Source organism: Symphalangus syndactylus, chromosome 19 (assembly GCF_028878055.3).
Source record: "Symphalangus syndactylus isolate Jambi chromosome 19, NHGRI_mSymSyn1-v2.1_pri, whole genome shotgun sequence".
In the NCBI taxonomy this organism is placed as follows: Eukaryota; Metazoa; Chordata; class Mammalia; order Primates; family Hylobatidae; genus Symphalangus; species Symphalangus syndactylus.
In genome coordinates this window covers 80,704,674-80,718,146 of record NC_072434.2, presented here as the reverse complement: position 1 = coordinate 80,718,146, position 13,473 = coordinate 80,704,674, and the positions used below count along the sequence as shown (strand labels likewise).

General features: G+C 37.2%; 1 protein-coding gene across 3 annotated transcripts in view; it reads left to right on the top strand.

Moving 5' to 3' along the window:
• Positions 1–13,473, top strand: part of ERO1B (endoplasmic reticulum oxidoreductase 1 beta) — a 66,979-nt gene that overhangs the window by 34,717 nt on the left and 18,789 nt on the right. For all 3 annotated transcript variants that reach the window (XM_055234432.2, XM_055234431.2, XM_063613451.1), the window contains 3 exons: positions 4,003–4,076; positions 10,951–11,071; positions 11,521–11,567. In XM_055234432.2, coding sequence (XP_055090407.1) covers positions 4,003–4,076; positions 10,951–11,071; positions 11,521–11,567 — 242 coding nt within the window. The remainder of the gene's footprint in view (positions 1–4,002; positions 4,077–10,950; positions 11,072–11,520; positions 11,568–13,473) is intronic.

The window sequence follows — 13,473 nt, the reverse complement described above, 5'->3', positions numbered from 1 at the left end:
GAAGCCTTATTACGTGATTATTGTAGTAATCCAAATAAGACATTATGGTGATTTAAACCAGGGTGATAGCAGTGGAAATGATGAGAAGCGGTCAGATTCTGGATGTATTTTGAAGATAAAGCTAACAGGATTTGCTGCAGTATTGGATATGTGGTATTGAGAAGATACGAGCTTTTGGATGACTACAAGATTTGGAATTATAAAAATGGAGTTGCCATTTACTGACCTGTGGACAGCTGCAGGAGGAGCAAGTCTGATACAAAGTTATAGTCAAATTTGGATTTGTTAAGTTTGAGCTGTCTGTGAGATATTCACTTGGAGATTTCAGGTAGGCAGTTGGATATACAAATCTGAATTAGGGGAGAGGTCTGGAAGTCAGTCAGTGGATAGATGGTGTTTAGCAGCCATAAACCTGAATGAGATCACCAAGGAGAGAGTGTAAATAGAGGAATGATCTAGGGACTAGGCTTAAGTCATTACAAGATTTTGGGGTAAATTGCCAGTTTATATTCTTTGTCATTTTTTCCCCATTGGGTTGGATTTTAAAATTATTACTGATTTGTAAGCATTCTTTATATAATGTGATAATTCTTTGTTGGCTGTGTTGTTAGGACTTGTCCTTTAATTTTGCTTATAGTTTTTTGTTGTTGAACAGAAATTATTCTTTAAACTTAAAAAATTTAAGCATAATACACATACGGTAGAGTAGAAAATTCTTAAGTGTAAAGGTCAATTTAACTTTACAAAGTGAACCCAACTCCATAGCCACCATCCAGAGCATTATACTTGCTGTCCAGATGACTATGTGTACTTTCCTAGTCATTATCACCTTCCAGAGTTAACCGTGATTTTGAGATACTGACAGAGATTGGTTTTGTTTATAAATAGAATGATATAGAACATATTCTTTTGTATCTGGCTTCTTTTTGTTAACATGTGTCTGAGATTCATTCATGTTTTTGGGCATAGTAATGTTTAATTCTTTTTTATTGGCACATAGTATTCTATAGTAAGAATGTGCCACGTTTCCATTCTGCTCTTGATAGCTTATACTTTGGGGCCATTTCAGAAATATTTTGGTGGATACAGTTGGACATGGTGGCTCATGCCTGTAATCCTGGTACTTTGGGAGGCCAAGGCAGGAGGATTGTGTGAAGCCAGGAGTTCAAGATCAGCCTGGGCAACAAGTGAGATCCTGTCTCTACAAAAAAATTAAAAACAAAAAATAGCCAGGTGCAGTGTCATGGGCCTATAGTCCCAGCTACTTGAGAGGCTGAGGCAGGAGGATCACTTTGAGGTCATGAGTTTGGGACTGCAATGAGCTATGATTGTGTCACTGTACTCCCCAGCCTGAGTGACAAAGTGAGACACTATCTGTAAAAAAATAAAAAATAAATTTGGTGTATACATATGTATATTTTTATGGAGAATATACCTAGGAATGAGATTAGGTACTGCCAAATTGTTTTCTAAAATTGCTACCAAATTATATTGCTACTAGCAGTGTATCAGTTATCTGTTCTACAACGTCTCCAGTGATTGCTACTATGAGTTTTAAACAGCTTTACTTTGAGGTGTAATGAAATATGATACACTGCACATAGAGTATACAGTTTGATGTTTTGACATGTGTCCACCCATATAACATCATCACAATTAAGATACCATAGGCTGGGTGTGGTGGCTCATGCCTATAATCCTAGCACTTTGGGAGGCTGAGGCGGGGGGATCATGTGAGGCCAGGAGTTCGAGACCAACCTGGCCAACATGGTGAAAATACTACTTAAATACTACTAAAAATAAAAAAATTAGCCAGGCGTGGTGGCAGACGCCTGTAATCCCAGCTACTCAGGAGGGTGAGGCAGGAGAATCACTTGAACCCAGGAGGCAGAGGTTGCAGTGAGCCAAGATCGTGCCACTACACTCCAGCCTGGGTGACAGAGTAAAACTGTGTCTCAAAATATAGACTGGGCATGGTGACTCACACCTGTAATCCCAGCACTTTGGGAGGCCAAGACAAGCAGATCACTTGAGCCCAGGAGTTTGATATCAGCCTGGGCAATGGAGCGAGACCCTGTCTGTACAAAAATAAATAAATAAATAAATCAGCTGGATGTGTTGGCATATGTCTGTAGTTCGAGTTACTTGGGAGGCTGAGGGTAGAAGGATCACTTGATCCCAGAAGGTCAAGGCTATAGTGAGCTATGATGTCAGTGCACTCCAGCCTGGGTGTGGTGAGACCCAGTCTCAAAATATATATATATACATATATATGTGTATATGTATACACACACATATATATGTATATACGTATATATGTATATATGTATATATATACACACATATATGTACATATATATGTATATATGTATACACACATATATGTATATACATATATATGTATATATGTGTGTATATACATATATGTGTGTATACATATATACATGTGTATATATATGTATATATATGTGTGTATATATATGTGTGTGTGTGTGTATATATATATATATTTATCACTCCCAGAAAGTTTCTCATTCCCTATTCCATCTTTTATGCTCCTCATTTCCCAGTTTGAAGAGTACTACTTTAACCTCGGGACACTACCTTGAAAGGAAGTGCTGAGTTAAGCCTGAGAAATTCTCGTGCAAATAGTGTTGCATCCATCTTCAAACTGACGTTTAGAAAAGCTGAAGTAGATAACTTCTGAGGTCCCTTCTAACTCATTTATAAATCAAACCGAACCAGCTTTATTAGCATTAGATGCACGTTCAATGTTTTTTCAGGCTTAGGCATGGATTTACTGTGGTTTTAGGCAGGGGTTAGCTGAAAGAATCAGCAAAGCCTCTTCAAATGAGGATGCTCAAAGAAGAAAGTTCCTGAAAGTCAGTCATATTGTTAACAAGAAAATAGGAATTTATATCACTATTGATTTGTTCTTCACTACTTTCAACATAAGATCTATCTTATTAAACACAAGTTTAGTTAACGTCATTTTAGCTGTAATTAGGCATTATTGTTTATGGCATCACGTATTTCAGTTGAGTCAACTATGATACAATATTTTTGTTAATTTTTATTGTATTCCATAGGGAAAAAAATTCCACAGTAAGTTGAACTGGAAAAATGTATTGATAAAGTTGATGTAGTACAGCCACGCTTATACACTTCTTTGTAGTGGCTTCTCAAATACCAAACAAATTCTTGATTATGACAGTACCACATTTAGGAATTACCTGACTTTTACCTTTCTATACCTGATTTATACAGTTTTTTGTACCTTGTTTTTTCCTTTTGTGTTATGAATAAAGAGGGTAGCAAAATGATGCCTGTCTGATAGATCGTACCATCATGAGTATTCAGTACAGAAAAGGCCTGAATATAGGTTCAAGTTAATGTAGATCAAAGTTGATTTCAATGAATGTAGTTGTCCTTATCAGTTCTTCAAGTTAGAAATCTTGATCATGGATTGTGTTAAATGTTAACTAGGCTGTGAAATGAATGATACACCATGATAAAAGTGGCATTGTTGTAACCAGTGAATACCACATTGGATGGGAGATTATAGAAATACAGTTATTGGTATTTTAGATCTTGTAAGTATAGAAGCAATTTAAATTAAAAGAATTCTGAAAGTAAGTTTAATTACTTCAGGAAAAAATACATTTAACATTTTAATTTCTAAGTTAATTGAAAAGTTTAGCTTGAGTTTTGTGTTTAACTACGTTATATGTAAGTTAATTTCTAGTCAAAATAATTATTGACTAGTCCTAATATTTCAGTGTAGTTAAGAAATATAAATTACTCAAGGAAATTAATATATATATATATTTTCATATAACTTGTTTTTTATTATTCCTTCATGTAATCACTAATAGCAGAATTGTGACATCATCTAATCTTTAACTGACCTCAGAGTATCTATTTTAATTACACTAGAATACAGTGTTAAAATTTTCAGCTCCAAATTTAATAATTTTTCTTTTTTATTCCTCCTTCCCATAGTAATCAAAGCAAAGAAGCTTTCATTGACTGGGCAAGATATGATGATTCACGGGATCACTTTTGTGAACTTGATGGTAATGCAATAAACTATTATAATTAAATTATTTTAACTTTAACCCTTTTATAAGACATTTTAATCAATGAAAATATAAACTGAATTATAGCTTCAGTACTGAATTTTGCTATGTAGACCTTATTATTCATAATGGCATTTATTGAGAGCCTATGTTCCAGGCCCTGTGTTAAAGTGCCTTCAATACATTATTTCTGGTCTTTGCAGCTACCTTCATAAGTGTGTATTATTTCATATCTGAGAAAATGGAGTCTGAAAAAGACTAAATAACTTGCCCAAGATCACACAATAGCAAGAGGCTGAGGCAGGATTTGATCCCATATCCGAATCCAAAACCTGTATTCTTTCCATTATGATACACCATCTGCCATGGACCTTCAATTGAAGCCACTTAGTTATAGATCTGTGAACATTTTGTAAAAATATTTATACTGGAATTTGCTAGAGGTCTTAACAAACTCAGGTAGAGATGCTTTCTAATGCTGGGGAGGACTCTAATTCGACTTCTCCACAGCCGTTTTTCCAAGAGTCCCCTGGAATGGTAGAAAGACTGGACACTCTCCACCAGAGTAACTACCACTTCTCTTAACAGAAGGTAATTGCAGTGACTCAAAATTTTTTATCTGTAGGATAATATTCCCAAAGAATTGTGCTGAGTAGGCATAAATCATTCATTTGGTTTCTCTTCACCTTTTTCCTTGGTATTGTTACATTTTTCATAGTGGAAAAGAATTTGGGGATTAAGTATGCGTAGTTGGAAATAGTAGTTCTTTAGAACTTTTCAAGCATCTAGAGTGATCTGCATTCTGAAGTTTTAAAAAAGATTCACAGGTAGAATTGTGCTATAAATCCAGCCCATAGTGGAGTAAGTTAGAGTGAGCTTCTACGATAGTATGGTAAACCGAGAATAATACTGGGAGATGGAATGTTACCTTGGCTTATATGGTTTCAGTAAGGAAATTTTAAAGGAATCTGAGTGAGGTTATACTAAGGGGTAATTAATGAAGTATCTGTCCTCTCTATGATATAGAGAATTGGTAAAAGTCTTATCAAAGCAAGCCAATGAACCTCTCCTTACTCTCGCATTTGCTCTTTGGTTGCCATTTATATTTGAGTGCTTAACACTCATAGTCATTTATTTCTAAATTGTCCATTTACCTATTCTTTGATTAAAGTATAAATAATAGTGCTTATTTAATAGGTTTTCAGATTAATAATTTGTGTGAATATTTATTACTCTTGTGGTAAATAGATATTTAATAAAAATACTTAATTGCAGGAAGTACTTGCTATAAATAAATTGATATGTAGATTACCTGCCATCAGTATAAACAGTGTTAACTATTTTTTTTTTGAGACAGAGTCTCACTCTGTCACCCAGGCTGGAGTGCAGTGCGTGATCTCGGCTCACTGCAAGCTCCGTCTCCCAGGTTCACGCCATTCTCCTGCCTCAGCCTCCCGAGCAGCTGGGACTACAGGCGCCCGCCACCATGCCCAGCTAATTTTTTGTATTTTTAGTAGAGACGGGATTTCACCGTGTTAGCCAGGATAGTCTCAATCTCCTGACCTCGTGATCCGCCTGCCTCGGCCTCCCAAAGTGCTGGGATTACAGGCTTGAGCCACTGCGCCCGGCTGTGTTAACTGTTTTTTAAAATATTAGTTTCTTAAATTGTAAAAAGTAAGGAATATTTTTTAAGAATTTATATGAAATCATCCCCTTAAGATTTCCAAGATTATATTTAAAATCAGTTATTTTTATATTATAAAACCATGGTACCTACTAATTGGTTTACCATGACTCTTCTGAGTTGTAATGTTCATATATATTCCAATGGTTTATATGCAGTTTGTTCTTGTTTTGTTTTGTTTTGAGATGGAGTCTCACTCTGTTGCCCAGGCTGAAGTGCAATGGCACACTGCAACCTCTGCCTCCTGGGTTCAAGCAATTCTCCTGCCTCAGCTTCCCTAGTGGCTGGGATTACAGGTGTGCACCACCATGCACAGCTAATTTTTTTTTATTTTTAGTAGAGACAGGGTTTCGCCATGTTGACCAGGCTGGTCTCGAACTCCTGACCTCAGGTGATCCGCCTGCCTTGGCCTCCCACAGTGCTGGGATTACAGGCATCAGCCACCGTGCCTGGCCTATAGTAGTTTTTAAAATTACTGTCAGGGTAGCTTTAGAATCATTGTTTAGTTAATTGCTGTTTCCCAAATTCAGTGGATTAAAACAAAAATATAAAGAATATTCACCCAGTTTACTAGGGAATATATCCATATACCCATTTCCTGCTGTTTTGTTGTTGATAATGACTTCATTTGCATGGAAGATGATCCCTATAGATCAAATAGTAGTTTTTAAAATAATTTAGTAATTTAATATCCTTTAAGGTAAACTGCTTTCCCTACCACTCTTTTGTCGTTGTTACTGTCTTTATCATGGCTTGCTTCTTGTTCATGTTTCTCCTCAAATCACTTTATCAGAAAAGCCTGCTCTCATCTCGCTATATAAGATAGTAGCCACTATCACTCCCTGTCCCTTTGCTTTGATGGCCCCCACCCTGCCCAAGCACTAACAACTGTCTGGCAGTATATGGCATATTATTGAGTGTATCGGTTTCTTGTCAGTCTTCCCCAGCTAGATTGTGAGCTATTTGAGGGCAAGGGCTTTGTTTTTGGTTCACTAATGTATCCCTGGTGTCTAGAATGGTGCCTGGACGTGGTAGATGCTTAGTAAATACTTGCTGAATTAACTAGTTGGTTCATAAAAAGCCTAAATAGCATGATAGATTTTTAGTTTTATTTTTTCCCTTAAAATATATTCATTAATAAATTTAATGTTTAAAACAGTAGTTTCTAAATCTGGTTGTGTATCAAAATTTCTTGAGAGCTTTATAAACTGTAGCTTCTCCTTGACTGTAAATCATGTTTTAACAGTGAGTTAGTAGCAGTTTGGGGTAGGGTTGGTGATGGAGGGCTTTAAGCTTAATCCTGAGTCTATAATACAGTCAGTATTTTTTTATCTGTGACCATAGCAAAGAGCTTGCACACTAAGTTGTCCTGTATGCTACCATTAATGTTTAAGAGATATATGAGTTAGGAAGTAGGGAGGAAAGTTTAACATCCTGGAAAATGTGGTATGACCTCATGACTCTATTAAATTAGGACAGTGGAAAGGAAATTCAGTTAGAAAAAAATCGTATACTGGAGGCCGGGCACGGTGGCCCATGCCTGTAATCCCAGCACTTCGGGAGGCCGAGGCAGGTGAATCACCTGAAGTTAGGAGTTTGAGACTGGCTTGGCCAACGTGGCGAAACCCTGCATCTACTAATAATACAAAAACTAGCCAGGCGTGGTGGTACATGTCTGTAGTCCCAGCTACATGGGAGGCTGAGGCAGGAGAATTGCTTGAACCCGGCAGGCAGAGGTTGCAGTGAGCTGAGACCATGCCATTGCACTCCCCACTGCGCCACAGAGTGAGACTCATCGCAAAAAAAAAAAAAAAAGTATACTTGCGGAGGAAATAACACTAGTTCAACTGCATGAATTCCAAGAATAAGGAATTATGAAGCTGCTTTGTAGAGGCAGAAAGAAGATAAAACTTTTGTGGTGGAGGTCATAGTAGAGGGCCAGATAATTTAGAGAGAATGATCTGAATGAATGATGCAGCTGTGCAAACTGAGACAAGTTGCAGTTGAGGAACAAATGAAAATCAGTGTCACAGATGGCCCAGGGATAAGGATGGGCACTACCAGCTAGTGTGTTTGTAGAGAACTTGGCCTGTAGATGCTTTCTGCCACACACGTTGCTCACTCTGGATGTCGGTATAGAGCAGAGGTTGGTAAGCTTTTTAAGAAAATGGACTAATGGTAACTATTTTAGGCTTTATAGACTGACTATGGGGTCTCTGTTGCAATTACTCATCTCTGCCATTATGGTGTGAAAGCAGTATGTAAGCAAATGAACATGGCTGTGTTCCATGAAAACTTTATTTACAAAAATAAGCAGCAGGCCGGATTTGGCACGCAAGCTGTAGTTTGCAAACTCCTTGTTACAGGTTAACAAAACCCACTCTTTTCATGATTTGAAAAAGTATTACAAGATTTTTTTTAAAGTATTGATTGAACTAAGGGAATAAACATTAAGAACATTGAAAATGTAAGTTTTACTTAAGTAGTTATAAAAACTGATATAATTGAGCTGCGTGTCATGGTGAGCACCTGGAGTCCCAGCTACTTGGGAGGCTGAGGCAGGAGGCTTGCTTGAGCTCAGGAGTTCGAGTCCAGCCTGCACAACAAAGTAAGACCACATTTCTTAAAAAAGGACAATGAAAAACCTGATATAATTGATTTTCCTCTTGTGATTTTTTAGCTCCCTTAAAGTATATTTTAAATCATCATGCTTTAATATCTGAATCATGGTTTTTCTCCTTTATTGGTTATTTGGCTGGTTTTCTTGGGAGAAGAGGTTGGTACTAGTCCAATTTGCACGTTTGTAGAGGATTCTATACACATGTAGTCCTACATGTACACACACACATACACAAATTATTTATAAATATGTACATATATATGCATCAGAGAACATAAATTAATGTTATATTTAATTGTGAAGCTTATATATAATTCAATTTTGCAGACGAATTTATTCAAGAGCAGCTTATGGAGATTAAAACTATACAACTTAGAGATTAAATACTGAATTTTAAGATTTTTTTTCTTTACTAAAAGCCATACTTTCTTTTTTTTTTTTTTTTTAAAAAGCTGTTGCCCAGGCTGGAGTGTAGTGGTGCCATCATAGTTCACTGCGGCCTCCGACTCCTGGGCTCAAGTGATCCTCCTGCTTCAGCCTCCCAACCAACTGGGACTAGAGGCATGTGCCACCATGCCTGTATCAAAAGCCATACTTCAAAATTTGAATTTTTATTTTAAATTAAGATTTTAAAAGTTATTGTTTTTGAGCCCTGAGTCAATCTGTGTTCTTGGACAGTTTTTTCTATCCATCTGTAAATTGTTTTCTTTGCCTTGTTTTTTATAGTGGAGTATCTTTACAAATTTAGAGCTAGAAATAGAGCCAGTATTCTTATAGTCTGCAAAATCATGTTTCCATTGTCTAAGTTATATACAACCCATTTAATATAGTAAATTGTTAGTTATCCTTGTATTCTTCCTACATCATGAAAGTGCCAGGCGGGTGGATCACCTGAGATCAGGAGTTCGAGACCAGCCTGGCTAAGATGGCGTAACCCTATCTCTACTAAAAATACAAAAAATCAACCAGGCATGGTGGCGAGTGCCTGTAATCTCAGCTACTTGGGAGGCTGAGACAGGATAATTGCTTGAACCCAGGAGGCGGAGGTTGCAGTGAGCTGAGATCTCACATTGCACTCCAGCCCGGGTGACAAAGCAAGACTGTCTCAAAAACAAAAGTGCCAGGTAATTCTTGGAAGGCATGGATCAAGATGCTGTTTTGCCCTTGTGATCATGGATAATCCCAGTATGTGGTCATTGACTGTCCAGGGAATACTGTTTACTGACAGGAAAATATACTATCAGGTAATGAAAGAGAGACATTTAATGACCATATTTGACTCCTGTTTTAAACCAGCTGCCTCTGTACTATTGTTTAAATTCATGACAACAAAAGGTAGTAAGTATATAAATAAAGGAATATATCTGTGCCGTCATATATAACACTTGAGCATGTATGTATTATGAGCATATATGTGTGAGGCATGGTCATTATAATTTTTCTTTAGCTATGGAAAGCACGTTTCCCATTTCTATTCAGAATGTGAGCTTCAATAATTAAGATTTTTTTAATCTTTTGTATTCCTCAGAGATCTCAATTAAAACGTCCAAATAGGGCCGGGCACAGTGGCTTACACCTGTAATCCCAGCACTTTGGGAGGCCGAGGCAGGCGGATCATGAGGTCAGGAGTTCAAGACCAGCCTGGCCAACATAGTGAAACCCCATCTCTACTAAAAATACAAAAATTAGCCAGACATGGTGGTGCGCGCCTATAGTAATGGCTACTTGGGAGGCTGAGGCAGGAGAATTGCTTGAACCCGGGAGGTGGAGGTTGTGGTGAGCTGAGATTGTGCCACTGCACTCCAGCCTAGGCGACAGAGTGAGACTCTTGTCTCAAAAAAAAAAAAAGTCCAAATAGTGCAGATCAGGTAAATACTCATTTGGGTTTCAATATGGAAAATGGTTATTTAGTTTTAAATATTTCAACAAGTTTGTGAAAGTTGTGCCTACTATGTTTTAGTTTGAGAGCGAAAAAAGCACTTCAATATGTTAACATCAGTAAAAATAGTAATATATAACTTTTAAAAACTAGAGCATGGTATATAGCTTTATGAATAATCAGATTTGGATCACAAAGTTACGGAGCCATTTACTTCATAAGTCCAAGCAGAGAGTAGCAGAGAAATCTCTATTTTTAGTACAATATATGTTACAAAATGTTCCCAAGTGCATGGTTAGGTAGGTATATTCTTAGAGAAGAAATCATATGAAATATTAAAGCAGGTTATGATTCTGTTTGGTCTTTTCAATCCTGGGTGGTTAAAACTTAAGAAATGATTCATGTCTCTAATAAGGTGAAGGGGATGTTACATTACTTAAAAGAGCACTGCATATCCAAAGGAAATGGAAGAGTTGTTTTTTCTTGTCTTAAGGAATTTGTCCAAGTTATTACAAATCTTGCATCAAGTACAGTCACAAGTATACTAACCACTATACCATTTAAGTTGGAGAATACTTGAAAAGCATGACATTTTTCTTACCTTTGAGTAGTCCGGTTTGCTTTGTACTGTTAAATCTTAGATAAATGGTGAAATATAGATGGTTTTTATGAATTGTTTCTTGTTCAGATGAGAGATCTCCAGCTGCTCAGTATGTAGACCTATTGCTGAACCCAGAGCGTTACACTGGCTATAAAGGGACCTCTGCATGGAGAGTGTGGAACAGCATCTATGAAGAGAACTGTTTCAAGTAACTGGAGGGGGTGGGGGAAGAAGGAACGACTGATAAAGAGAGGGTCGGGGGAGGCCGGGTGCTATGGCTCACGCCTGTAATCCCAGCACTTTGGGAGGCCAACGTGGGTGGATCATCTGAGGTCAGGAGTTCAAGACCAGCCTGGCCAACATGGTGAAACCCCATCTCTACTAAAAATACAAAAAAATTAGCCGGGCATGATGGCAGGTGCCTGTAATCCCAGCTACTTGGGAGGCTGAGGCAGGAGAATCGCTTGAACCCGGGAGGCGGAGGTTACAGTGAACAGAGATTGTGCCACTGCACTCCAGCCTGGGTGACTAAGTGAAACTCTGTCTCAAAAAAAAAAAAAGAGGGTGGAGAGGGGAGTATTTGTTTCTATTGGAATAAAATTATACACTATAAAAGTTAAAACATTTTGTGTTCAGGTATTATGCTTTCTTTTTCAGGCCTCGATCTGTTTATCGTCCTTTAAATCCTCTGGCGCCTAGCCGAGGTAGGTTTTTCATATGTACATTTTCATGCTTTTCATTGTTTATAAAATGTCTTTATAACTAAACTTTATATTGAAAAAACTTTCATTTTTATATTTTGTTTAATTTGAATGATGAACAAAAAGTGTAAGATTAGTTCATAGTCAAGTCTCGAGATTTCTAGGCATGTTGTTTTACATAATTACTGTCATTTATTGAGTTCCTGCTCTGTGTCAGACCCTAAACTAGGAAGTTTATGTAAAATAATTAAAATATGTGACTAATCAATATATATCAAAGATTTCCTGGGGACTTATTAAAAAATCTGGATGCTCAGGCCCTATGCTATACTAATTAAGTCAGAATCCTTGGAATGAGAACACCAGGCATTGGTATTTTTTAAACTCTCCACATGGTTCCAGTATGCAACCAAGTTTGACAGCCAATGTCTCGTAACAGTGCTTCAAGACTTCAGTGTGCATACAAATCACCTAGGAACCTTGGTAACATACAGGTTCTGATTCTGTAGATCTTGGGTGAAGCCCAAGAGTCTAACACACTCCCAGGTGCTGCCTCAGGTACCGACTCTTGTGCCACTTTGAGTAGGAAAAATGTACAAAAATATTAGAAACTTTAGCAGTGCTCCATATCTGTACTGTCCAATAAAGTAACCAGTTTCCACATGGGACTGTTGAACACATGAAATTTGGCTAGTGTGAAACTGAATTTTAAATTGTATTTAATCTTAGTTTATTTAGATGTAAAAGCTGTATTGTCGTTAAACAGAACCTTATTGTTTTGGTAAGACTACTATAACCTACGCATCATGTAACATATTTTTGTTGTAGTGTGCGTATACTTTTGAATTTTTAAAGTGTGGCTATTAGAAACATTTAAGTTAACACTTGTGTCTGGCGTTATATTTCAATGGAACAGCATTACTGTCATCAGTGGGGTACATCCTCATTCTGTAGGAACCAAACCCTGGGAGCAACTCTGTCTTGACCTGCCATTCCAGTGTTCTCTTTAGACGGGGAATGTTTTAAGAAATTTGATTTGCTGATCTAAATTTGTATCTTTAGACCTTTCTGAGAACCAAATAGACTTGGAAGGGCTGACTGCATAGACTGCTTTTTCATGCTTACTCTGTCACAATGTGGCAAATACTCATTTTCCCCAAATTCACATTGAAACTGCCTAGAGAAGGAAGTTGCTTCTGAAAAAGATGTGCCTGGCTTCTTATCCTTTGTCTCTTTTACTACCTTTGCCTCACAACTTTGCTATATTCAACTTAAAGGTTTAATTATACAACATTTTATAAAAATTGAAGCAATATAGTAGTTATATAAAGTGAAAAGGGAAAGCTCTTCTATTCCATAGTACGGAGTTTGAAAGACCTTTTCTACAGCCACTTAATACTTTCAAAGCAGAAAATACAATTTTTCACTTAAGAAAACCATCAAGTCCTAAGAAACACTTCACTTCCATGTTAGTGATATATCAGAGACATAACATTGCTGGAAAGGTGAGGGAAAGGAAACTACTACATAGAAAAAGGGGAAGGGAAGAGGAGAAAAGAAGAAAACTGAAATAGGAAAGAAGACAAGACTAGGTAAAGAGAATGGTTCCTAGCTGTTATAGGAGTACTCTATGAAGTAATTAATAGCTCTTGCTGATGCTATTTACCTGCTATCTCCATTGAAATTGGTTGATTAATAGTTCTTTAATCTTCTTAACTCTTTCTTCCACGTTTCTGAGTCATAACCCCTAGGCTTATACAACTATTTTCTAACAGATTTTGAGCAATAGTAACTTTTGTCCAAAAATGAAATCTTATTTCAGAACCCACATAATAAAGCTGATAGGCAGAGCTGCTGTGTCGCCCTAGAGCCCAACCTCTGGCCTCTTCCCCACCTCTAGGCCTCCTGG